This window comes from Triturus cristatus, chromosome 1_1 (assembly GCF_964204655.1).
Source record: "Triturus cristatus chromosome 1_1, aTriCri1.1, whole genome shotgun sequence".
NCBI lineage: Eukaryota > Metazoa > Chordata > Amphibia > Caudata > Salamandridae > Triturus > Triturus cristatus.
The window spans coordinates 116,076,293-116,103,827 of NC_140579.1; the positions used below are offsets into that span (position 1 = coordinate 116,076,293).

At 42.9% G+C, this 27,535-nt stretch overlaps 1 protein-coding gene across 1 annotated transcript in view; it reads right to left on the reverse strand.

Annotated features, from left to right (window-relative positions):
- LOC146869711 (uncharacterized) overlaps positions 1-27,535 on the reverse strand; it is a 340,761-nt gene that overhangs the window by 118,363 nt on the left and 194,863 nt on the right. The window contains exons 11-12 of the mRNA XM_085612911.1: positions 26,439-26,522; positions 5,759-5,842 (exon numbers count right to left, since the gene is read on the reverse strand). Of these exons, the coding sequence (XP_085469037.1) occupies positions 5,759-5,842; positions 26,439-26,522 (168 nt within the window). The remainder of the gene's footprint in view (positions 1-5,758; positions 5,843-26,438; positions 26,523-27,535) is intronic.

The window sequence follows — 27,535 nt, forward strand, 5'->3', positions numbered from 1 at the left end:
ACATTTTTGCGTAAGATACTCAAAACGCCGCAGAGCTCCCCAGCCTACATCACCCATGCCGAACTAGGGAGACCATACATAGAGGACCTGATCAAGGCCAGGCCCATTATGGCTTGGCTGAGGATCTGGTCCAATCCTGATGCGGAACTGGGCAGACAAATTATTAGAGATTGTATCAGTAGGGATAAAGGGATGTGTATCCCGTGGCTCAAATATGTAAAATTGACATTGGGAGGTATAGACTGCTTAGATCTTTTCACTAATCCAACCATAATCATACCCCAAGACAAGAACAGAATTAAGAGCCTTCTCCTGAGGAAAGCTGCAGATTGCAGACTCAATTCCGAAGGTAGGAAGACTCTAGCTTGGGCGCACAGCAGTACTAAAACAGTAGGTGGTATGGAACCATATCTTAGCCTGATACATAACGCAGAAATTAGGTTTTTATTTACTCGTTTTAGGCTCAACCTTATACACCATTTGTTGGCGGATCCCGTGGGTTACACCGCCACGGTTGAGCAGAAAGGACCCTGCGGCTGCGATAGTAAATCTCCGCAGGATTCCCTTCATTTTGTACTGTTATGCCCTTTTTATTCTTTTCCCAGGCGTCATTACTTAGTAAGAATTTTAAAAAAAGGCAAGTTTAGACAAGCCAGGGCCGCCTTATTATATTTACAAAGGGCTGAAGACCCATTGACCCTGGCATGTATAACAAGTTTTCTGAAAGTTGCACTGAAAATAAGAAATACCAGAGGGCAACCAGGACCAAATAATGGCTGAAGGCACTTTATTGAAATGTTTTATATTTTAATGCACTGATCTGGATGTGGATATCTTTTTAATACTGGTACTTGTGTGGCATCTTAACTATATTTTTTTTAATGATATGATACCAGCATTTATGGGAGTTGTTATATAGTTTTATCTGTTGAAAACTATAGTTGCAGGATAGTACGTTCTGGTTACTGTATTTGTTAATATGCACTTTATGAACTGTATAGTCACTACTAATGTATTTTTAAATTGTGTCAATGTTGTGGTATGCATGTTTTTATAACAATTGCTTTGCTTTTATGGTGACATGTATTGCACCGAATAAAGCTGATTTAAATTGAAATTGAATTGATCTTGTCTTTTTACTACCTCATTCTCTAGTCCGGCGGTACGTTCTTCCACGGCTGAAATCCTTGCACCCATTATGGAGCAGGCTTTTGCGACCTTTCTGACCTCCCCTTGTAGCTTTATTGTTGCCAGCCTTTTTTTTACTATCTTGCCGTGTCTCTTCCTGGTGCTGTTTAATCTATTCGTAGATTCATCGCAGGGTCGGCTCCTCAGTGTCCTGGCTGCTATGTCCTTTTCTGCCAGCCAAATAGGGTTCCTCATATTCTTTTTGCATGGCAGAATAATCCCAATTTAGGACAAGGCTTCCTTGCTTCTTCAGGCCTTCTCTGCCTTGTCCCTGGGATGCCCGCTCCTTATTTTGCCTGGAGTTTCTTTTCCTTCGAACTACAGTTCGTCTGACTCCCAGGTTCAGAGCTGGAGGATATAGAGACACTCTCGATATCAGAAACAGCCATACTTGCCGCGCTTGTGTCTGACCCGTCAGTCAAAGAAAAGAACTTGTCTCCTGGATCCAGGGACTCGTCAAAGGACTGGTGGCTTGCGACCCATTTTATCAAAGTCCTTGTCTCACTTGCAGGTAGAAGATCGACAGCCTTGGATGGGACCACATTCCCCTCTACAGTCTGGGGTACTTCCTCCCGTGAAATAGTGCACAGTTCTTGTCCGCCCCCTGCGCCTTCGACTGCCCCGTCAAGGAAATGTCATTTTCTATATTATGATACAATTGTTCTGATTCTAGTCCGTCCCTCTTATTAATTACACTGCTGTTAGGGACCATTTCCTTGCATTGGTTTGTGGAGAAATGTTCTGCTTCTCCATCCCCTCCTACTTCAGTGATGATGCTCTTATGTCCATCAGGGGCCGCCGCCGCCATGGGGAAGAACTCAGTTATTGACTGCTGGAGGGGGGATCCATTTTTGCCCCTCTTTCTTCCCCAGCATTGCTTTGTTTGGGTTGGCCTCTATACCCTTGCTACCTTTTAGAACGGTTTTTGGCCCCCCAGGGACAATGGGCTTTGGGCAATTGGAACACAAGAGGGGGGGCATGCTGGTGTAGTTATCACAGTGTCAACCACTGAAGCTGGCTGTCCAGCTTCTCCATTAAGGTCCCGGGCAGACCGAGCAGACTCGGGAGGCATATTCGATTTGGTGCCTCTCCCCGCCGAGAGCCACCCGTGCCATACTGCGAGCACAGCCAGAAGCTCAGCAGCGGCTCGAGTAGAGACAGAGATCCTAGTTGAGACAAGATGGTGTACCTGTGAGAGACCGCTGCGGTCTCCAAAATCTCTCGCTGCTCGATGCTGTTGATTGAGGCGGTGCGGAGCGCTCAAAACACCCGGCCCGCTTTGGTGAAAGCGCGCACCGCTCATTCAGCGCACCTGGACTGTGGAAGTGAATACGCGGTCCATGTGGCAGCCGGCTCACGAACGGTTTTGGCGGTGCTGAGGGCATCCATAAAGCAGATCTCTGTCTCTACTAGAGTGTTGTTTTCTGGGGTGCAAAATTACTTGTTCCTCTGGGAAGGTTTAAAGGGCAAATGAGGCACTATGAGCTAGCCTTGATTTTGGCGTAAAAAGGTACTGATGTAGCATGGTGACTAAGTCTCTACATACTGATGTTCTGTTATCCCAAGCGTAGTTCTGTTTTTAAGTAGAATCCCTGCAACAACTTGGTGGGAATAAGGGGCCCGATTCAAAAAAGTAATCTGAGACAAAATCCTAACTTTATGACTTTCGGTGTTCACAAAGTGCATTTAGGAGTAGTAAAGTTAGGAGTTCTTAAATGAACCAAAACTTAAGTTTAACTGAGGCAAAATCCTAACTTTACAACTTTTGGTATTCACAAAGGGCATTTAGGAGTAGTAAAGTTAGGATTCCTAACTTTACTACTCCTAAATGCACTTTGTGAATGCCGAAAGTCATAAAGTTAGGATTTTGTCTCAGATTACTTTGGTGAATCAGGCCCAAGAATTGTAGAAGCATAGGAACAACTCCAATGCCTGAATGAAATTTGTCAAGAATTTAGAGATAGAATATTTAACCTTCAGGCACTAGCTAAATCATCACTGCTCAAACCTGAAGCTCTGGAAAACCACATTAGAAGGTACAATATTAGAATCTGAGATCTACAGGAGAATGTAGAATGATATGGTCTTTCATATCTTCAAGACAGGGTTCTTGGTTACCCTGCTCCAGATGTCCAGGTGAAGCTGAAACTAAATAGAGCCCACAGAGCAGGACAACTGTGTGATGGGGAGATGTGCGTACCTAGAGACAGCCTGATGAATATTCATGATTTACAGGTCAAGGAAAGAGTTCTCTTAGCAGCCAGGAAATACAACACAATCAAATCTAATGACTAAGAATGTTTGCTATTTCAGGATGTATCACCTTCCACTTTGGCACTCCACCAACAATTCCAAACTATCACAAACATGCTTTGTAAAGAGAAAATCCAATATAACTGCCTATATCCTTTCGGAATTGCCTTTGAACACAACAAAAACCTCACCTGCAAGCTACAGAACATCCAGAACACTGCCGCAAGACTGGTCCTCTACCTTCCAAGACACTGCCACATCTCCCAGCACCTGCGCACACTCCACTGGCTCCCCGTCGAGGCGTGACTCAGCTTTAAGATATGTACCCAAGCACACAAGGCCCTCCACGGCACCGGACCAGCATACCTGAACAGCCGACTCAAATTCCACGTACCTCAAAGGACCCTGTGATCAGCCCAACTCTCCTACACCTTATAAATGTATTTCTTCTTTGTTTTCATCCATTTTCTTCCCCTTTCAGCTTTATGTACCTGTTTTGGGGGCTTTGCTGTTTCGGTCATGTTAGAGGGTTTGTCTGCTGGGGTGATTCGAGGGGAGAACTGTATCTTATCCACGACTATTGCTTGCTGGTATTACTGTGACCACTGGCTAGTTCTAGTGGAGTGTCCTGTGGAGGGTAACTCACCCAAATACCACACTTTTGTTTGTATTAATATTTTCTTTTTTATTTCATATGTTCTCAATGTTTCAACCAAGAGGGTACGGTTGTTGTTTTAAGATTAGTTGAGCCTGTTGATTACTTGCACTGAACTTGATGCAGAGAAAAATCTCTTTATTCTACCCCGTGCCTGATTCCGTAGATTTGATGCACATGGGGATTTCAATTGTAAGAACAACATTTCTCCACTTCTGATATATATGATGACATTTCTAACACTGAAAGCTAACGGTCTGAACTCCACTAAAGAGATTGTGAATCTGTAAGTTCACATACAACAAGAAGTCAACATCCTGTCATTCCAGGAAATCGATCTTAAAAAGTCTGATAAGAAAAGACTCAGTAACAAATCTATATAGGACTTATCAGCGGCTTTCGATACCGTTCCACATGGAAGACTATTAACCCACCATCGAGAGATAAGAACTGAAGGTTTAGCCTTGAAGTGGCTAACCTCATTCTGCACGAGTCATCAAGGTCCAAGGACTTTCAACCACATCAACCCAAACATGTAGGGAGTACACCTCACGATGGAAGATCTAAAATTCTCACACATTGCAAGACTGGGAACAAAAATATGCACAAAGTAAAAAATGAGTGAATATGAAAAACTTCACATACTTCACAGGTTATAAATAGGGGTGGGCGGTAAACTCTGTTCTGCCGGCAGAGTTCGCAGAGTTTTGCCCGCTCGGCGCTCTGCTTGCAGCATGAAGTTCTGTAAAAAACTCCACCAACCACCGCATGGCAGAGTTTTTCTCATGCACGGCTCGCCAAGCTTAAGTTGGTAAGTGTGAGCGACAAAATCAAGCGTTAGGACAAGTCCCAGCATGACTTCTCAATGTGGGCAGTTGTGGCAGGTTGCTGCTGCTCGCGTTGAGAAAACTGCAGCTCAAATAGAAAATCTAATTGCGCGGCAGAAAAAAGCAGTGCCCTCTGGTGCGCCAAGCAGTGCTGTTCGTACTGATTTTACAGCACAGGACAAGTTCCTGGTGTTACAAATCAGCGCAAGAAGCGGATGTGACAAAATTCTGCCTTTCGCAGAATTTCTCTGACTTTTAGGTAACTCTGCTGGATTCTGCAAACCGAATCTCCACGAGTTCTGCCCACCCCTAGTTATAACCATTTCCATAATATTTAGCATTAACTTGACTTTATTGCTGACGGTGGCACCCTGTTTTCGCATGTGCTCTGTTCAGGTCGGCCAAATCTGACAGTTTTTGAATATATCATTTTACCACAATCTCCTTTGATAATTTACTTATGTTGTGCAGTTTTACATAGCACCAAGCTGATTCAAGGGTATTAGCGTACTTTGAGTGAGCACCAGATTACATTACTTCAAGTCGCATTCATTCTTTTTTAGGCAAGGAACGACTAAACGATTTTCCCAGAATCACAGGTTGTTGAGCTGACGCTGGGATTCAAAAGTGGTTCTTCCAGTTCCAAAGGCAGCAGCCTTGGCCATTAAGCCACATTCTGTCTTGATGCAATATGATGCATCACGTGTGTAATTTATGACTTACACATACAGACCCACATCTTGGAATGAGTAACTCCCACACTCTTGAACACTCCCTTGAGACGTACAAACACGGAAGTTGAATACGTTTAACAAACACACTTTGAGAATCTCACCTGGGCAGGGGGCACAGACTGTTGCATCCCTGATGCATCTCCCCAGGTAATAGTCTTGGCAGGAGCACGGACAAGGGTAGGTCGCTGGGGAGACAGAAGCAGACAAGGAAAGTCAGCTGGGTTGGTGCAGAGAGAGACACACTGTTGCACAACAAATACAGCTCGCAGCACACTTTGAGACAGCTGGGTTGAGAGGCTACTGTGTGTGAGCAGGCCATGGAGACAATCGACACATTGAAAGGGGGGGGGGCTCACCCAGCACTGAGATGAGTATCATAGGATGGGTTTGGAGAAAGGGGGCCACTTGCATCACCTGCCAACTTGCATCACAGTGCTGTGTCTGTTAATTTATACAGTGCTGCCTCCATGAGGGCATTAAATGTTAAAATCACACATGCAGTATTCTGCAGCTTCACCACTGGTGAGTTTACAGCTGGGGTTCCAGTGTGAAAGGATGTGCACTGGACAACAGTAGGTGATCACAGTATTTATTCACATAGTGTGACAGCCGGAGAGGGTGTGACCGCCAACGCCTCACAACAGCTGCCTCGATTCAAACCGTGCATGTAGCATCCATGGACCCAGAGTCTGAATATACCATCTCTTTAGCAGTAAAAATAACAGAAAGTAGAAAAATGAAATTAGAGAAACAAAACAGCTGACTACATTTATATAAAATATTCAAGTATTGATAAAGACTCTAAATAGAACACTATAAAAGAATAAGTGTGTGTGCCATAGCGCCGTGGTTCAAGCGGCGCTATGGCTACCACTTAGAACACGATGAGTGTGAAACCTCCACCCCCTTCATCACTGGAAATACCCATATAACTTCGCACAAAGTCAGCTTTGTCATCTGAAACAGATACAGTCCTGTGCTTGTTCCACACTTGACCATCACTAGGGCGCACAGCATGTGACATCACACGCATGACATGCACCCGCACAGAATACTTGGATTCACATTTCACCACATGCCCTGATTTCTTTATCCTTGCCAAGCATCCCACTGTTACATCCACACCGCTGCCACAATGATGTTTGTCTTAATAACCAGTTTGAACTCTCCTTCCGATGTCCACCACTTTTGCCAAATGAGAAGAATTAACGGCACAGTGTCATATCCATTACCTATAAAATTTGGACCCAGGGATACACTCCCTCAGCAACACAAAATGTGTCACACCGGTTGCCTCATTGGGTGTAGACCACATAGCCCTTAACCATGTTGACTAGCGCCAGTTCCATCTGATCTTTCAATATACGATTGAAACGCTCAACAAACCTGTTGTTCGTGGGATGGTACAATAACATGCATGTGTGTAAGTTATGCCATACTCACATTGAAACCTTTTCATTTCCTCTGAGACAAATCATGTGCCATTGTCTGTTACTATCTCATTTGATTAATCTTTGTAAAAACTCTATTACAATACACGTTTCTATACTGTTCACAAAACAACTTCAAGCCAATAAGACATGTAGTCTATAATGTTAGGTTATGATATTTTATGTTATGTTAAAGAGAATGTTTGAGGGCACAAATACCTGGAGGTGTCTTGGTGCTGGTTCTGCTAACTGAGGTCGAGGAAATGAGTAGAGATTATTTTCTAAATAGCCAGGTTTTCAGTTCTGTCCTAAAGGCTGGCAAGTTTGGCAAATATTTGATGTTGAGGGGTCCAGGAGTCCAGATTTTAGCCATGCAGAATACAAAACCTTTTCCACCCCAGTTTGACTATCTAAACCTGGGGACCACTAGTTCTTTGCTCCAGAGGAGCAGAGATTTCTGCTAGGTTTGTGCCATTTGAAGTTTTGTTTAAAGTTGCCAGGAGCATAGTCAGGTAGCACCCTATAAGCACCCTATAAGCAATACACAGAGCCTTAAATCTGATTTGGTACCTGGCAGGGAGCCAGTGCAAATTAGAAATGGCTTGAAAGGCTGATTTGAACTTTGGGATCCCTGACAGCAGTCGTGACGCAGCATTTTGTAAGGTTCGAAGTTTCCTAAGATGTTGTCCTCCTTATTTAGATATAGACCATTGCAGTAATCTATCATGGAACGAACCAGGGCCGGTAACACTGTCTTTTCTGCATCACTTGGTATATAGGGGAGGATTTTCTTTATCATCCTGAGAATGTAGAAAGGATTATTAATGCAAACTTGAGAACTTCACCTGTGATCTTTAGTGGGCTTGAGATGTTTAAAATCAACATTAACCATAAAACCATGTCAGTCTCAACTGGAATTAAGGAAGACAGCTTCATAGTTTAATTTTTATTCCTCAAAGCACATCCTTCATAGTCACACACAAAAACTATTTTGTTGACGCCAGGCCACCAAAAGTCTTCTCTAACCCTATGTTTCATTGGTCGTATTCCTGAATGTCCTATGTAGGTCAACTCAAGTATTTTTTCCTCAATAAATAGGTGTGACCGACTGCCCAATTCTACAAACTAAACATCAATTTAAACGCAACCTGCAATTAGGGACCCCACTCTGCATTCACACTTATTTAATGTTTTGCCATCGCTTTGCTATCCAACTCAAAGCCTGACATAGACCTGTATCCTGACCAAGGGCATCTCTCCGTTCTCCATCTGAAATATTCCTTGGAAAACTTGCATCTGGCTTGTGGTACACACTATAATCTCTTCATTGTTGACATTATCATTCTCACCAACAATCAGCATTCTAGACAAATAGTTTGCGACTATGTTAGTTTTTTCCGGAGCATACTGTATCCAATTGTGATATTCTTGCAAGCGATACGCTTAGGTTTAGCCCTTCCACCTCCCTTAGTAGTGAACAAATCCACCAGAGATATGTGGTCTGTATGCAGCACAACCGGGACACTCCTCACAAATGTCCTGAAGTGCTCCGTACTCCACCACAACCCCATCGCTTCCTTCTCAAAAGTAGAGTCAGTCAACTCAAAACCTCACAATAGCTTAGAAGCGAATGGTATAATTACTTCTCTCCCATCCTCCCTTTTGTGCATAAACACAGCCCCAACACCATCATTACTGGCATCAGATGATGATTGCATCATATGGTTTAAAATGATACAATGGAGCGTGCCCAAAATATCAGATTCGAATTTCTCTACATCACATTTGCACTCTACACTCCAAGATACGCATTCCATTTGTTGAGTAAACTCCTCCGAAGTGGTGTTTTTTGGGTGAAATGTGGATCATACGTTGAATAATATTAGGGTAAAACCATATGTAATTCCAATTGCTCAATATTCTTGGAAGAAGGAGCATCATCAATAGACTTCAGAATTTTCATTTTAAATTTTACACCCTTTGCACTTACATGGTGTCCCAATCAATCCGTTCCACTTGCCTCAAACTTCCATTTCCTCTGATTGAAATGTCAGACCTCTCTCATTCAGCTTAGTCAAAACCTTGGTCATCCTCTCATCCTGCTCACCAAGATTGCTCCAAACACCAAAATGTCATTATGGAAATATAGAGCGCCTTTCTGACCTTGAAACAGCATCCTCATAAGTTTCTGGAAACCTGAGGAAGCTGATGTAAGGTATATGTTTATAACAAAGCACCCACTTAGGAGTAATAAAAAGAGCGAGACATTTGGAATTATTTGTCAAGACTATCTAGTGATAAGTTGGGGGCATTTCAATACTTGTAAAAACAACTCTCTCTTCAATGTGCACTGCATCTGATTGATATTGGGGAGTGGTTCATGATCCATCCAAATATTGTTTTTTTTAAGTTGTGTAAATCCATACACAACCTGAATGTTTGGTCACTTTTGGGAGTAAGAAATATTAGGGCTAACTATTCAGATCCTTCTGTGGATTCTATAATGGTCTAATTCCTTCTGTAATTCAGCCCTCAAGCAGTGGTACCTTGCAAACTCTTGGGAACCACAGGTTTTGCATTTCCTTATGTACTATTTGGGTTGGAATCCACACAGCTTGCCAAGTCTTTAGTTAAACACATCAGGAAACTTTTGAATTAGATGTCCACACTACAAATAGTAAGTTCCTTTTGTGCTGTGCTGGTGAAAGAGGAAGACATGAACCTCTTTGAGTCAACATTGGAGGTCCCTGTTTAAGACCTCTGAGGTTGTGGCACCAATGCCCACTTGCCTGCCTGGGGAAAGCCACAAGACACATGGTCGTTGTGATAGGGAGAAATGATTTGATAGCAAAGCCTAGGCGGGCAACGCTGGAGGGCCGAATTATAAGTATCACTACAGAGGAGAATGCTACCAAAAAAGCAAACCAAGAATTCGGGGGTGTTTTTTTTGGGATTCCTGTAAAAGAAGTGAAACATCTGTAGCTACTGTTGCAATGATGCTAACAAAATCAGACTTGATAGCCACTCTAATGACTTTTAAGAATGAGCTGCGAAAAAAGATTAAGCATGACTCAGTGCAACAACTGACAGACCTTTGCCTGAGCTTGATGACTAAATCACAATGCTTTGCAGCGACATTGACTCTGTTGTGAGCTTGCTACAGGGCACACGGTGTTTTCTCTCCTAAGTTAACCAAGCTGCACTTTGTAGGCCACTTTTACTTTACACATGTTACAAAAGATCACGCTTGTTTTACACAGTTATTTACAAATAGGCTGCACATGTTTTGTTATTTAGCTTTTCTGATTGGAATAAATTGTAACATTTCATACAAGGTCAAACGGCATTGCGCCCTGTTATTCCCTGTGGTCAGACACTAACAGTTAGACATAATGGAGACTTGTCGTTTTGAAAACAGAGAGGAGGAATTCTCTTGGAGAAAAGGTCCTGTGCAGAGAGAACTGTGCCATCTGAGAAGTAGAACATCTACCTATGCATGCCTGATATGGGGTTCAGCACTAATCCCAGAAATTACTAATGTATCACTGTTCTCCCATAGTGAGGGCAGGCTTAGGCAGATCTGTCATACAATATGACAGAGCTTTTTAATGCATATAATCTCTTGATCATGCTAATCACATTGTTGACCTGAATATGTTTTCTAATTGCAAGCAGTTGCTTCATGATAGCGGAGGATAGTTTCAAAAAATATTCTAAGCCTTCTTCATGTCTCTTTTTATTTATTGTGGACATGTATGAATGAGAGAATTAAAGTTGATGACCTATTACCACGATCCCAGAGAGGGTCTAGAGTGTAGAGTTCTGGGGTGCAAACTTCTCTGGGAAGGTTAGGAGGGCACGTAAGGCCCTATGAGCTAGACTTTATTTGGGCCCAAAGGTGCTGATGTGATGTGGTGACTCTGTCCCTACATACTGATAGTCGTTAATCCCAAGCGTAGTTCTGTTTCTAAGCAGAATCCCTGCAACAAATCAATGTGAACAAGAATTGTAGAAGCATTGGAACAACTCCAATGCCTGGAGGAAATTTATCAAGAATTTAGAAATACAATATTTAGCCTCCAGGCACAAGCCACAACATCACTGCTAAAACTTGAAGATCTGGAAAACCACATGAGAAGGGACAATATTCGAATCTGAGACCTACAGGAGAATGGAGAATTATCTGATCTACATATCTTTAGGACACGGTTCTTGGCTACACTGCTCCAGGATGACCAGGTGAAGCTGAAACTTAATAGAGCCCACAGAGTGGGTCAACTGCGTGATGGGGACATGTGCGTACCTAGAGCCAGCCTGATGAATATTCATGATTTATGGGACAAGGAAAGAGTTCTCTCAACAGGCATCAAAGAAATGCAACACTATCAAATGTAATGACTATGAATGTTTGCTATTCCATGATCTATCACCTTCCATTTTGGCACCCCACAACCAATTCCGACCGATCACAGACATTCTTTGTAAAGCCCAATATCGCTGCCTATATCCTTTCAGAATTACCTTTGTATGCAAAATAAATATCATCAAGTTCCTAGACTATCAGAAGTGGCGGACATCCTGGTGTTATAGCTCAAGGAGGCAGCTGAAGACCGTTAATCTGGCCATCTGATACCAAGGAGATAAACGTTGGGCCCTGACCGGGGTGAGAGGAAAACTCTTAGCCACCAGCAGGCCAGGGCGAGAGAAAGTCTACCAAACCTGGCCCCTCACATAATCCTTCTTGTCGAATCTGAGAAACGACCTTGTATAGAGCACCTTTTTGGCAGAGAACACAATAACCCTTGTGAACAATGACACTGTGAGCAAATACAATTCTCACCGGAGACCTGTGAGGTAGGTCTTGATGGACAAGCTGGTCTCTGCTTTCTGAAAATGTATTTTTTCTTTGTTTTTATACATTTTTCCTCTTTTAGCTATACGTGCCCGTTTTTGGGGCTTTGCTGCTTGGGTCATATCAGAGGGATGTCTGCTGGTGTGATTCCAGGGGGGAACTGTATCTTATCAATGACCACTCCTTGGTGGTATCACTGTGAACACTGGCTAGTCCTGGTGGGGTGTCCTGTGGAGGGTATCACACCCAAATACCACACTGCTATTTGTATTAATATTTTCTTTTTCATTACATATGTTCATCTGGAAATTCGCATACAATTAGAAGTCAACATCCTGACCCTCCAAGAAACCGATTTTTAAAAGACTGATAAGAAAAGACTGGGTAACAAACTTATATAGCGGCTTTCGAAACCGTTCCACGTGAAATACTATTAACCCTCCATCGGGATATAGGAACTGAAGGTTTAGCCTTGAAGTGGCTAACCTCATTCTTAAATAACAGGAGTCAAGTAGTATATATGAACTAGCTTTAGGTGCTCCGTAGGGTTCTGCACTGAGTCCCACATTATTTAACACAAGCATTTCCCCCTAGCTGTGCTGGCAGAGGCTCTGGAGGTGAAAGTAATATCATATGGAGAAGATACTCTGCTTTTGCCCTGTGAAAAGGGAAAGGAATTTGATGGAAAGGCCATTAAATCTTATCTTTCCAATGTGTTCAACTGGTTATCAGTGCACCAACTTAAATGCAACGCTGATAAAACTGACATCCTGTTTTTTTGGTGACATCTCTCCTGATATATGGAGGATGTGGTGGCCGCAAGATACTCGTGCCCCAGGCGCACAACAAATTGTAGTAAATATTTGGAAAATAAAATTGATAGCACCCTGACTTTTCAACTAAACATCCAGACAATGGTGGGCTCCTGTTTTGGCATCCTATGTTCTCTAAAGAAATGCTTCCCTTTTTTGACAACAGAGACTAGGAAAACAGTGGTCCAAGCTCTTCTCACCTCGAGGCTCGAATATGGAAATGCTCTCTACTTGGGCCTCCAGAACTACTTGCTTGGCCGTTTACTTGTAGTACAGAATGCGGCAGCTAGATTCATTCTTAACATGGCTACAAGAAAGCGTATGACTCCCCAGTTGAAGGCACTACACTGGCTGCCTGTCAAAAAGAGGATTCTTCTCAAGACCTTAATCCTGGCACATAAAGCCCTCCATGGGAAAGGAGCGGTGTATCTGAGGAGGAGGATATGTGCGTATGCCCCCCTCAAAGAACTGTAATCCTCCCATAGTTTTTTACAGCCAGGATTCCTAAAATCTTCTCGGCAAGAACGGGTGGAAGATCAGTGGCGTCACTAGGGTTGGTGTCACCCGGTGCGGGTAACTCATGGTGTCACCCCATCACGACTTACCGCATGGACCTCCTCCGCTCCGAGTCCACTAGTGGACACAGTTGGCAAATAACGGAACCATACAGAATCCTTAGTAACGTTTGTAAATTTAGGTCCTCTATTTACAAAGGCCATAGAAGGGTTTTGGACCGCCTACCTGCACCTGGTGGCATCACCTGAGAATAACCCCATGAACCACAGTGAGTACCGAGGGGTGGGAAGAGGGCCCACATGTATGTATTGAGCCATATAAAAAACTTTGTGCCTTCTGCTGAAGGTTTTTTCTTCATGTTGTTTAGGTCATCAGGAGGAAGGTCTTACCTTGGGGCACCAAAAAACTCCCAGAGGCAATGTCTGCTCAATAACATGTTGCTTTATTGTGGAGGCACGTGCAGACATGCAGCATTATATGCTTGGCATCCGTCATGTTCTAAAGCTGAACGTCCCAATGCGCACGGACTCATCTACGAAAATGCTTCCTTGGTGTGGCCTTATGTCACCAAACCACACTGTGCCCACTGCACTCAGTGAGATGTCACAAAACCCCATTCTTATTGTTTGTTTTCTTTGGGTGTCATTTTAGTTTGCCCATTGAAATGGCCACTAAATTTGCACAGACATTCAGTTTTACTGATAAAACTATATTGGTGACAAATGATGATGTGTGGAGCTTGGGTTTCTGTGACCATTCATCATTTGTGCATCAATGAGTTGCGTGTTTTGATTTGTTTTAACCCTATTTAAATCTGTGTTTCCATAACTCTTCAGAACTAAATGGGCTTTGTGCTTGGTTTTCTCACAGGTGAATGTGTACATTTAATTTACAGGTATCTACATTTTGTTGTGGGTTACAAAAAATGATAGCCTTCCCTTTCGCACTCCCTGTGCCTGGCAATATTGTCATATAATTCACTTTACTTTCTCTGACCACAACATGAGAGAAGTTTGTAAATACCAATCCTTCATGTTGAAAAAAACATAAGAAGCAATTTGTCCAGCGGCGTCACTAGGGGGGTGCGGGGGGTGCGGACCGCACCGGGTGACACCATCGTATGGGGTGGCACCAGGGCCGGCTTTAGAGCTTGGTCTCTTTCCCGCCCCTGGATTTAGATATAGCAACGACCTTACTTAATAAACTTAAATCAGGGTCACCTAAAGACCAGGCGCCCCCCACGGTGCTGCAAAAGGTTGCTTCAGAAGTAGTCCCTGTATTGGTAACTCTTATTAACTCTTCATTGGCTACAGGCAAGGTTCCTCCACTTTGGAAGGAAGCAATGGTGAAGGCCCTGTTAAAAAAACCTGGTTCTGATCCTGAGGTAATGGCAAACTATCGCCCTATTTCTCTGCTCCCGGGAACAGCTAAAATAGCAGAGAAGTATGTTAATTCCATCCTCTCCACTTATTTAGAGGAACATGACTGCCTACACCTTACACAGACTGGTTTTAGATCTCGCCAGGGAACTGAAACTGCCTTGATTGCCGTAGTGGAGGAGGCAAGGAAAATTATGGACTCTGGAGGATCAGCTGCAATAATTCTCCTTGATCTCAGTGCGGCTTTTGATACCGTCAACCATCAAATTCTTATTACAAGATGTCATGAGATGGGGATAAACGGTACCGCACTGAGGTGGATTGCCTCTTTTCTGGAAGGTCGGACATTCCAGCTTTTCGAGGAGAATGTTACCTCCAGGATTGTGCCTTTGAAGAGTGGAGTGCCTCAGGGCTCATCACTTAGCCCCACTCTTTTTAATATTTACATGTGTCCTTTAGCCAAAATTGTAGAGGCATTTGGCATACAAATTGTTACGTATGCCGATGACACTCAGTTGATCGTCTCCCTTAAAGACGCAGGACAACCGGGAAGCAATCTTTCCAGGTGCCTTGAGGAAATATCCGTTTGGATGAAAAAGTCCTGTCTCCAGCTGAATGGGATTAAAACAGAGCTTATGCTGCTTGGTAAACCTTTACTCCCAGACATCCCGTTGGCTTGGCCTGGGTGTATGGGAGACCCGCCGATTCCCAAAAAGCATATCAAGAGCTTAGGAGTCTGGCTGGACTCTAGACTTGACATGAAGATTCAGGCTATGAAGGTAGCCGGGTGCTGCTTCGGGATTATGAAGTCAGCACGAAAGATTCTGCCCCTTCTCCCGTTTCAAGCAAGAAGACTACTCCTCCAGGCACTGATTCTGTCACGTTTGGATTACGCTAATGCGTTATATTTAGGAGCCCCCCAGTTCACATTAGGTATACTACAAAAGGTTCAGAACTGTGCGGCCAGAATCCTCCTGAAAATTCCTCGGAGAGAATCAGCAAGAAGTGCAATTAGACAGCTACATTGGCTTCCTGTCTCGGAAAGGATTAAATTCAAGGCCCTCTGTGTCACGCATAAGATCATGGCCGCGAATGGCCCTTTAATCCTTCGAAGGATAGTCTTTCCATATCACCCCAGAAGGCATCTGCGCTCTGCAAATAAGCGCCTCGCTATGGTACCAAGAATTGCCAGGACGAGATGTGGAGGTCGTTGTTTCTCTTATGTCGCCTCTAAGACATGGAACACCCTCCCAGACTCCATCCGTATGGAGGAAGAATACCTGCCTTTTCGCCGGCTTCTGAAAACGCACCTTTTTCCTATGGTATAATCTGATCTGCCTAGTCGTCTGGTTTCCTAGCGCTGGGAGGCCTCAGGGTAGCCATGCGCTTTATAAATGCCTCTTCTATTCTATTCTATTCTATTCTATTCTATTCTATAAGCCAAAGGACTAAAAGTGTAGGAGTCACATGTCATCCATACTGGTAGGCAGTATAGTTTAAGAGTGCTTGGTGTGGAGAAGCACAAACTCAGAGTCGAAAAAGAAACAGCCTAGTTGGGAGTTTTCTTTAAAAATAAGAATCGATTTCTAGCAAAATTAACCCTTTTTGCAACATTAATCAATGCTCTAATAATGTATATTTTGCGGTGTGTATGCAGTTCTAGGATGAAAGTTAATAGCTCACTATCCTATATTAGGACTTTAAGTTATAAATTGCAAGTAACAAAAGGATGCCTCTTTTGAAAGCAGTAACCTGCTGATCTGTTTACATCATACGCACTCTGTAATCTACTTGGTACACGTTCTTTGCAGCAGGCACATTAACCCGCTGGACTAACTTCACATAAAAGTCAAAACCTCATCTATACAAAATGCTGATCTCTCTCCAGGAAGATAATTAATCACACAAGTTATCTTGACATTTATGTGAGGCCTGGTAATTGATGGGGGAAAGAAACGCTGCAGCAGGTGCTTTAAAAGCATAATAAACTTTCGAACACGGCGTCTAAAGCCGGCCCTGGTGTCACCCCATACGATGGTGTCACCCGGTGCGGTCCGCCCCCCCCGCACCCCCCTAGTGACGCCGCTGAAGATCGTTCTCTTTCCTTGGCCAAAAGACATGGAATAAACTCCCTAGAGAACTCCGGTCCTCATTTCAGAGCTTTCTGTTTACAGGGGAAAAAAACATGACTGTTCTAGCAAAATGAGTAATAAGATCACCTTTTATGGCAGAAGGCAGGTTTCCCCACACCGTGAGCGCTGAGACACTCCTTGAAGTATGCCTGCACTATATAAATGCCTTTTCATTCAATCAATTGTACCGTTATTTGGTTATTAAAACAAAACAACCATAAAAGTACAAATAAAACCACATGTTTAAGAAAATAAATTCATCCAGTAAAACACAGTAATCACAATAATGTCATCACAAATCAGGATATTATAGATTTCCGAAGTTTAAAAACATTTAAAAAAAACGCAGAGATAGATACAACAGTTAAAATGTTATCTAAACTTAAAACAGCTAAAAAGGCAGGACGACAACGATTTACTCCCATGATCTTTAATATCGGCACAATCCATCTTCGCCTCGGTATTAAGTAAATTTTACAGAAGAAGAGGATGTGAATGTCTGACTGCTCAGACAAATCATCACATAGGCATTTATTTAAATGTTTCGACCAGTTATTCATGTTAGGGAAACTAAGTGACCTGAATAATAAGTTTAATCTAAAACGAGTTAATAAATACCTCTCGTAATCACTCATTTGTAACTTAACATATGGCTGCATTTTGCTTGTAGTCGTTATTAGCTGGTGTGCGACCACCTTTTTTTTAACATTTCAGTGGCGGTTCTGCGTTCTCCCAAGTATTTCATTCACTTTTCCTTCAGGGCTTTTCTAGGGATATCGTGCAGACAAAAAGGATCATCGTAATAATCTGCCAGACCTATAGCCGTAAGGAATTTCTTCACATAGCTTAACCATCCAATGTGGCCGCTATTATCTAGCCTCATCACATCAATCAGGCTTGTACGGTTAAATTCGCATTCCTCGGTGGTACAGATCCTATGCCATAACAGAACCGGAGTGACCTTTATGATGTCTTCAAGATATGGTTCCCCCAGTTCAGCGTGGCAAACATATGTGGAAACACTTTTTGGTACAGCTAAAAGATATTTCATGAAGGAGTTTTCTACCACCTGCAACGACTTCACATTTGCGTATCCCCACAGTCGAAACACATGTTGCTCTATAAACCATTAGCAACTCCCCAATTGGTTTCCTGCCCATCTTATTACTAACATTTTTTAGGGCCAGTATTGATTTACAAAAGAGTAACCTTCTTGTCTTGATTGCATTATTCCATAAACCAGTGTGATCAATAGAACTCCAAGGTACGGAAAGGTTGGATTAAAATCAACTGGGCTAGAAGCAATAAAAACTGCCTTTCTACTTCTGTTAGCCCCTAGGCCACATGTCATACAGAAGGTCTTTGAGCAATTTATCCTCAAGTCAAGGCTAACCATAAAGTCAGAAAAGGAAGTGACTATACTTTGTATGGCCAACGGTGTCCTACCCATGAGGACCGCGTCATCGGCGTACAATAACGCTGGGACTGATCTTTTTCCCACCATCGGCATGTCCTTGCACTCCTTTAATAGTGTTCTCTCGACGTCATTAATATAAAGCGTAAAGAGAAAAGGCGCCAGGACACAACCTTGCCTCACTCCCCTTGCAATACTGAATGGTTCTGTGCATTCTCCATGTAATGTAATGTAATGTAATGTATGATCGACTTTTCTACCCCTAAAGTCTCGAGGATCAGCCAAAGTTTGCTATGGGTGACGCAATCAAACGCTGATGTCAAGTCAACAAAAGTTAAAAACATGCTGCCACCCTTAGCTTTGATATATTTTTCAATGAGGACATGCCTTTCCTGAACCCGTACTGTAAATCACTGATTATTTTATGTTCATCGGCCCATATTTGAAGTCTGTTCAAGATTACACGACCGAAAATCTTAATGGTGGAGTCTAAAAGCGATATTGGGCGATAACAGTGACAGCTTGCCCTATCGCCCTTCTTAAATATTGGAACGATTATAGACTCACACCAAGAAGATAGAAGACCGGTACGATATGTAGCATTAAAGAGTTGGGGAAGAATCGGTCACTAAAGGTCGGTGTTGTTTTTATATAGGTCCACCGGAACCCCATCGGGTCCAGGAACTTTTCCCCCCAAGCTAGCTTTTAAACTTGCAATTACCTCCGCTAAGGAAATGCACGGGTCCGGAGTAGTCTTCAAATACTGGAGATCCTCCCACATATCTTCCTTTGATAAGATGTCTTCCCCATGACTCGCCATAGTATATAATACTGAGTAATGGTTCACCCACTCTAGCTCTGTGATAGCTACTTCTATCCTAGCCGTCGTGTTATCATTTAAAAAAGGGGCATTTACTGCTTGCCAGAAAGCGGCAGTATCTCGGCGCATAGATGCCTCACACAATGTATCCCAAGCTTCCTTTTTTAAAGTGTCTTTTCTTTTTTTCAAGGACTTCTTATAAATATTTCTCAATGCCTTGATTAAGATGCGATCTTTATCGGGGGATTTTAAAGCGTGTTTGAGGTTACGATAGGCCTTAGTACAAGCCGTATCAAACCAGCTTGTTTGCTTCTGTTTAGGGTTTTTCAGTTCGACCCATAGACTATCTTTAATTTGTGTAGCAATTATTAAAAATGTTTTTATAAAATCAGAATCATCGATATTCCCATCCAAACAAGTATCAAAATTTTGGACACAGTTCACAATCAAGTTGTGGGGGAAGCGTTTTCATTCATTTATTCATTAAAATGATGTCCTTAGGCTTACTATCCCTCTCACAGTTCAAAAGACAATGAGGTATCGTTGTTTCTCCATGGATCCCTACATTTCACACTACACAATACAAGGAAAGAAAAAGAGGGCATAATTTTAATGTTGAAAGGTAGTTAGAGGGCAAACAATCATATGAATGGAGTGGTCTCTACTGCATACATGGGTCAGGATGCCTCCTTTATACCTTCTTAACGATGCGGCTGAGTTTGCAGAGGGAGATATTTCTGTAATGAGATACTTCAATATAGTCTGAGACCCACAGGTAGGTAGATAAAGGGAGGGTGGCTACACATCTTTAAGCCTTCTCTAGACCTCTAGACCCCAGCAATGGGGGTCCCCAGGACAACCAGGAGCACCATTTTCCAAGACTTTCCAACCAGTTGTGTTAGCCAGTGTAGGTTGCCATATGTTTTGCTTATTCTAATAAATCCACATTGGGCTGGGGAGATCAATACAAGGAGCCTTTTCACCATTATTTTAGTTTAAATGTTGTATGTCTAAATTAAGAAGTGCTATTGGGCAATGCAAAGCATGTAGCTTGACGTCTTCTGCTTGCTTGTGGATGCCAGGGAGAGGAGGGAGTGAGAAAGTAGAGAAGGTTGTATAAAAAAACTGTCAACACGTCAGGGCCAGGCGTCATACTTGTCTTTTGGTACTTTATGACTGTTTTTTACTTCTTAAGCTATGCAGGATTTAGGTTTTTCCTTTAGGTCTAGCCTCAAGAGCAGTTGATATTTCCTCAAGTTTTTCTTTTGCAAATTGATGGGTGATGTCTTGGAAGTGGACAGGGTGGAGTCATATTTATGGAATGCCTCTAGAGTATCTCTCTCCATTGTCGGTATGTCCCCAGGGTCAACCATAGTCTCTCTAACACAGCCGTTCTTCTGTTTTTCTCTGAGCTACTGTGTCAAACATGTGTCTATTTTATTCCCTTCTAAGTAATACAAATTCTTTAAGCATAGGAGGGTACCTCAGCTCACTTTACTTCTAGGGCTCTCACTGGTTCCCTTATTGCAGTAATATTCCTAAAGAGACATGGGTTCACCCCATGGTTTGCCTCTGCCAGTCTTAACTCTTGTTCCAATTGCATCTTCTGTGATTACCTCAGTCTTCTAATATTGGCCTATAAAGGAAAGTAGTGGCCTCGAATGACTGCTTTAAAAGCATCCCACAGAGTTACATGCAACACTTATCCAGTATCATCTACAGTAAGTCTGGATCTGTGCTCGGGGTTCTTCTTTCAAGACAGGATCGCACAGTAGCGAGGGGTAAAGTATCCATCGAACAATCCTCCCAGGTCTAGACCCCCAGTCCAGCAGTAAAGTTAAGGGCACCTGATCTGATAAAAAATCTGCCTAACTCAGAGCTGTTTACTACAGGAACGAGTATAGCTAATTTGGGAATATGTCCTATGGACATAGATAGGAGAAAAATGGGTATTCCTGATCTGCTTTATGTTGCTCTCTCCAAATGTCACAGAGACCCATGTCTTTACTCACATACAAAGGTTCCCCTCCCATTGCTGCAGACACATGAAGCGATTCAGAGCTTTAAAGTAAATCTAGCTAAATCAGAGATATTAAATCGTACCCTTTCTCGACCGACTGTACTATACAGGGGTATGTCGGCACTACAGAATAAGAAAACTGTAGGAATCTGCAAGTGTCTGTGAGCCCATTGTGGAACACTTGATGTTCAGTGTACCACAAGTGACTCATGGAATGTTCTGCTCCAGGTTGAGTGTTGGAGAGTGTGTACAGTGTGGTACACACCTGAGGTGAGAGCGCCGTCCAATGCTCTACGAACTATTATTGCCCGGAAAGGAAGAGGTTCCTTCTTGAGCACAATTTAGGTTTCGAGGGTCAGACTATTTTGTGACTCTGTATCATCCTCAAGTCAACGGTTTGGTGGAGAGGATGAATCAAATTTTTGTAGAATGTATACATTGGGCAGTCAAAAATTCTGTTGATGTGCGTGCTGCGGTTGAAGAAATGCTTTTTGCCCATCCTACAAGTCCCAATGCGATTTCAAACAAGATAACATTTGAGATTATGAGAGGTCATGCTCCTGCCAGTGTTTTTTTCCACCACGTGCTTTAAGAAAAGCAGATCTGGTTCTGTCCATGAATGTGATATTGACAAATGTGTTTGTCCTTTGGTAGAAACAGCTCAAAGTAGGACAAAACAACATTTCTACAACAAACATGGTGGGATTAGGCACGGCAAAGCTATCCTGAAAGGAGATTGGATTTGTATAAAAGAACCCTCTCATGTTTCCAAAGGCCAATCTAGATTCAGGGAGTCAGTTCAGGTTGAAGCTGTGAGAGGGCATTTCATCAGGGCAAAGGGTAATCAGTGGTGGAATTGATCCAGGTTTGTGAAGGTTGATCACAGAGATTCAGATAAAGGATGTGGTGAAAGTGGTTTGCGTCGGAGGGATGTGGTTCCTGCAGGAAGTGGAGAGCGCCAAAAGCATGTCATCAAAAAACCTTTAAGCTACTGATGAACCCACTGCCTTTCTTTTGAATTGTCATGTTATATAAGGTACTCCCAACCTATATATATATAATTTGGTTGGGCTCATCCCTTTGTAACATGCCATGTTTCTATGCTAAACAATGATTTGTTTTGTAGATGGGATAAAGGGAGATGGAGTGTCTGTTCATTCCTTTGTAACATGCCATGTTTTTATGCTAAACATTGTTTCTTTTTCTTCTGTTTTGGTTGGGAAAAAGGGAGATGTTGTAGAAATCTGCTAGTGTCTGTGAGCCTGTTGTGGAACACTTGATGTTCAGTGCTCCATGTGTGACTCATGGAATGTTCTGCTCCAGGCTGGCAGTTGCCTCCTGGTGCTGTAGTATGGAGCATGAATAAACGTCTCTGCCATATATCTACTGTCTCCTTGGGTATTTGGCACTACAAAAACCCATTACTAGGCTTTGCAATTAAGTTATCTTGCCAGAGAGGAGTGCCAGGGATAATGAAAGTATATCTGTGTACATATGGTCAGGGGGGTGGTTGACCTGATGTAATGGTACTTTATTTGGAAACCTCAGAGAGATTGCCCTGTGAATGCCCATCTTAGTACACCAGCATCCACGATTCTACAACTCTGGGATAGGATACATTAACAGTTGAAATTAGCCACCTACCCATCCCCACATACCACAATTTTTTTGAATTATTATTTTATGCTAGCACAAGAACCGGGCTCATTCACAAATGTGGCGGGTGGAAGACTGCGTTGTGATTTCAGAGCTGTGTGAGATCAAGTCCTTTGAGGACTGCAAGAGGGAGTTTTGGGTATCAGAGCAGGAAAGACTTTTGCTATACGCAACTATGCCACTCGGTTTTACAACAGGGTGGAGAGACGCAGATAATGGAGAGTACACACCCTTAGAGGGATTTGTGACACACACTGGGATGATTTCACAACTCAGCATTCTTCTTACAGGACCACTACCACCTAAAGACATTCGATATAGACTTAAGTGGCAGACCAGAATAGGTGCGACCCTCTTAGAATTGCAGTGGCTTACTATATGGAGGGATCATCATCAGAGGGTACAAAGTACACTAGGTTGAGAAGCACGCTTCAAAGTGTTATTGGATTTCTATTGCAACCCTGCCGTTTTCTGTAAATATTACCCTGGTGTTAGCTCGAGTGTTGATGGGGATGTGATGATGAGGGAGATGTTATGCACAATTGGTGGGACAGCCCTCACGTTGCCACATTCTGGGCAGGTGCAGGTGCTAGGAAACATCTTAGGGTACCGCATCCACCAAAATATACCCACTGTCCTTGGGGTATGACCACAAATGCTGCAATACTAGTCAAGAGCGGATAGACAAATCATGTGGAACTGCTGGGATGCAGCTAAAATTATGGTAACAGCACACTGGAAGTAGGCAGAGCCCCCCACTCCCGCTGCCTTGTGGTACTCTCAGCTATGGACCTCTTTAATAATGGGAAGTTATCCGATAACATGTAAGAAAAGAAGTTAGATTATTTTGTAGCTACATGGGAACTGGTCTTTGCCTCCCTAATGGAGAGGACTCCTCTTCATTATATCTGCCTTGACTCAAGGGGCTACGGAGACCGATATATTTAGAAATCATCGTAAAATACTGGTCAAAATTTGTGACCTGTGTGGTAACTAGCAAACCGCCCTATGTACTAATAGGTCAGTTTGCAAATTACATATTCCTAGGGGGTCGCAATTCCATCTCCCTCTTGAGTATTGATTAAGTAGGTTGCAAAATGCGACCTACCATCACAGTGATGGTGTCCTGCCGAGGTCAGAAGACCACTGTGTCTATGATTGCTTTGAATAAAGGAAAACAGAATGTGTTAAAAAATTAAAGTGTAAGTTTCATTTTTTAAGAGTAGGTAGTGGTCCATAGGAGCACTGTCTACTCTTAAAATGTTTTTTCCAATATTCACAAAGGGGAAGGCGTCCCAGGTGGCGAGGCCAGACTGGGAATCCAAAGCAGCCCTGGCAAATTTTGCCAGACCAGCCCCCATACTGTGCATAGCGAGTGCAGTGAGCTAGCCTGATCACTATAAAAGAGGAGCTTTGGAGAGTTCTCCCCCCCCAAAAATGTGGAAAACAATGGTGCATTCTACAATACGTTTGTCATTATATATTCAATCGTATTAGCTTCTAAAGCATAGGAAATGACAACCTTACGGTGCACCAGGATAAAACAAACTTTGCTAGGGCTCTTCAGTGATTTCCTCAGTCTCACCTTCCAACAGCACCCCACATCTCTCCATAGCCCCTCTCACATGCATTTAATGTTTTTTGTTGTGTCTCTCATACAAGTGTAGGGTGTCTTAGGAGTTTACATCAAACACACATACAGAGGAAATGAATCGTACATGTCTAAATCAGTGTATAGAAAATGTTACAGAGGAACTTACAAGGTGTAGGATTCACGTCATTCATACTGGAAGCATTTGTTAAGACTGCTTGTTCTGGAGAAGCACAGACTCAGAATTCAGAACATAACGCAGTGGTTAGGGTTAGCTTTAATACCCAAACAAAAGTTTTTTGGCAACATCAGGATAATGAAAGAATGGGAAAAAACATAAGTCTCTAACCTGTACCTTGCAGTTTGCCAGCAAAGCTAACTGTGCTAGATTACGATTGTAACTTATGAACTGCACAGTAACAAAATTATCTTTGTGACAAAAGCAGTAACCCACTGAGCTATGCACAATCAATACTGTTCTTTGATATGCATGGTACGTATTCTTTGCAGCAGGCACATTAACCCTCTGCTCTGCCTTAGATGAGTCCAAAGTGCCACTAAACAAACTCCCATCCCTCTCCAGAAAGTACATTAATCACCAGAGTTATCTTGAAGTTTTTATTTTTGCCCGAAAATTGGTGGATAGACAACAACTTTATAGTGTCTTTAAAACTGTGGCAGTGCTCCAAAACTGGGCTCAACTAACAATACCAGACTCCCACCCTCCCAGGGGAACGACCGATTCCCGGTGCCCCTTCCCATGTTAAATAGCTTACCACCTCTTTTGAGGAGGTATTAAAAGATTAACATTTTTGGACTGGAATTCTGTCTCAACACAATAATACATATGAATCTGATTTGGCATTTGGAAGGAACACCCTAAACACACCCCTTCTAAATACCGACCCGGTATTGTGTCGCAAAACTAAATTGCATTTCTATAACGTGTTACAGAATCGTAGTTTAGTTTTGTACATAAGAAAAGGCCTTTATGCAGTCACAAATGGCCTGCACAAATCAGACACGTTATGACCACATAAAGGCTTCATACATCTAGCCTTTAATCTCTTTAACCTCTAATAATCAGTGATCCTGCCCGATTTACAGAAGTAAAGATGGAGGAAACTGAGAAAATGGGTAGGTGGACTTGTGAACTTCAACAGGCAAAAACGAGTAGCTAAATCCATATTGGGTGCATTATGCGTGGCTCAGGGGAGGCGTGAGGGGTCTTTGTGTATCTGTTTCCTTATTGTATGCAACACATCAATGATTTACGATTCCTAGGAGAGGTAAAAGACCAGGTTGCAATGAGAATCAGAGTAGTAATTTATCAACAATCACTATGAATTGCAAAGGAAATGCTCTTGTTCAGACACACAAAATGTTTCTTTTCTACAGTTGGAAAATGTAATAAAAATTGTATGCTTACAAAAATAAATAAATATGAAACAAAACTTTGTTAGAAAATTAAAAATAATTTTAAATAATTCTACACTTTAATTTTAATAAAACTGTGGTTGAGAATTTTTAGAATATTCAGTAAGATATATGTTTTTTAAATAAATGTATTTAAATTCATTATTTATTTGATAAGACTTTTAATGAGATGTAACACTTTATTTTAATATTTCTACATTCACAATAAATATTTTAAATGATTACTTTTTAGATATATTTTGTAGTTTGAATAATTGTTAATGAGTAATACACTTCTGCATAGGTGTGAAAAGTTACTAGTACTAAAGTTACATTCATAAATTCTGTTGTAGGAATCTCCACCAGGGGTGGAGCCATATCATTCTACACTTAGGGCCTCATTACGATGTCGGTCAGAGTTGCCTCAAACTGCACAGTGATTTACTGAGTGTTATTTGTTGCATTGCTGAGTTCTGAGTCTCTGCGTCCAGCACTCCCATGAGCTGCTCTGCTTTGCTACCCTGAGTCTAGTGCTGAATGGGGGACTTAGGCCCAGCTTAAGGGCTTGGTGTTTGGAGACCAGTCATTTCTGATTCTCCTGGGATCCCCAGAATCTTACCTACACAGGCATGTTGGACACATTTATAAGAGTAGCTTGCAGATACCTCCTTAACATCTCACAGAGTAGAGTTACACACACGCAGCTGACAGACAAGTCTCAGGAACACACTTTGGAATCTCACCTGGGCAGGGGGCACAGACTGCTGCATTCCTGACGCATCTCCCCAGGTAGTAGTCTTGGCAGGAGCACGGACACAGGGAGATCCCTGAGGAGACAGAAGCAGAAAAGTGAAATCAGGAAGGTTGGTGTGAGAACAGACCAGACACTTACACAACAGAGAAAGCTTGCAACGCAATTTGAGGCAGCTGGCTGGAGAGGCAGGTGTGTGTGAGCACATCCTGGTGGTAATCCACACATTAAGGGGCCGATTCTGATCCGGATCGGAAGGGCACTGAACGCGATCCAGCCGGAAAAACTACGAGCCGAACGCGTGTTTTCCACCCGACTCGTACAGCTGTATGAGCGAGCCAGTACGATGCGAGCTACATGAACTTCACCGACCGAGTCGTTTCCGGGTCTGAACTGCTCCGTACGTCTCTCGGTCGTAAGCTAACCGTGGTGTGCAATGGATGCGATTCACGACCGAGCGAGTGTCCAGCTCGCAAAAGCTCCCGGAGTCGGACTTCGGGGGTCCGCGTCAGACCCCCCGACACACGCAGCCGTACGACTCGCACACAGGGGGAGACACATGGGACTCCCCCACACAGGCATGTATGGCGCGGATGACACCGCTGCGTACCCACTGTAGGGGGCGCACTTGTTCGAGATGTACCCATTCAGTCAATGGGAGCGCATGTACGCGTCGTACAACTGGCTCCCATTGATTTCTATGGGAGTCCGACCGAACCGAGTCCGACAGCATATGTGCGCATCGTACTCGCTCGGTCGGACTGTAGGGGTCCGGCTCGGTCGGAAAACAATCTGGATCCGACTTGGTCGGAGTGCTTTCCGACCCGGATCGGAATCGGACCCTAAATGGGGTGAGGCCCTTGCCTAGCAATGATCTCAGCATCATAGGATGAGTTTGGTGAAATGGGGCTACTTGCATCACTGACCAGCTGTGAATCGCAATTAGGTTAGCATTATTTTTAATGTATGAAACTGCAAGAGTTACATTTAGCGATTCCTAGTGAGTCGCAACTCGAACTACCTCAAGAATAATAATGCGGTAGGTCACAATTTTTGACCCATTAGAAATTGCTAAAATCACAGTGATGG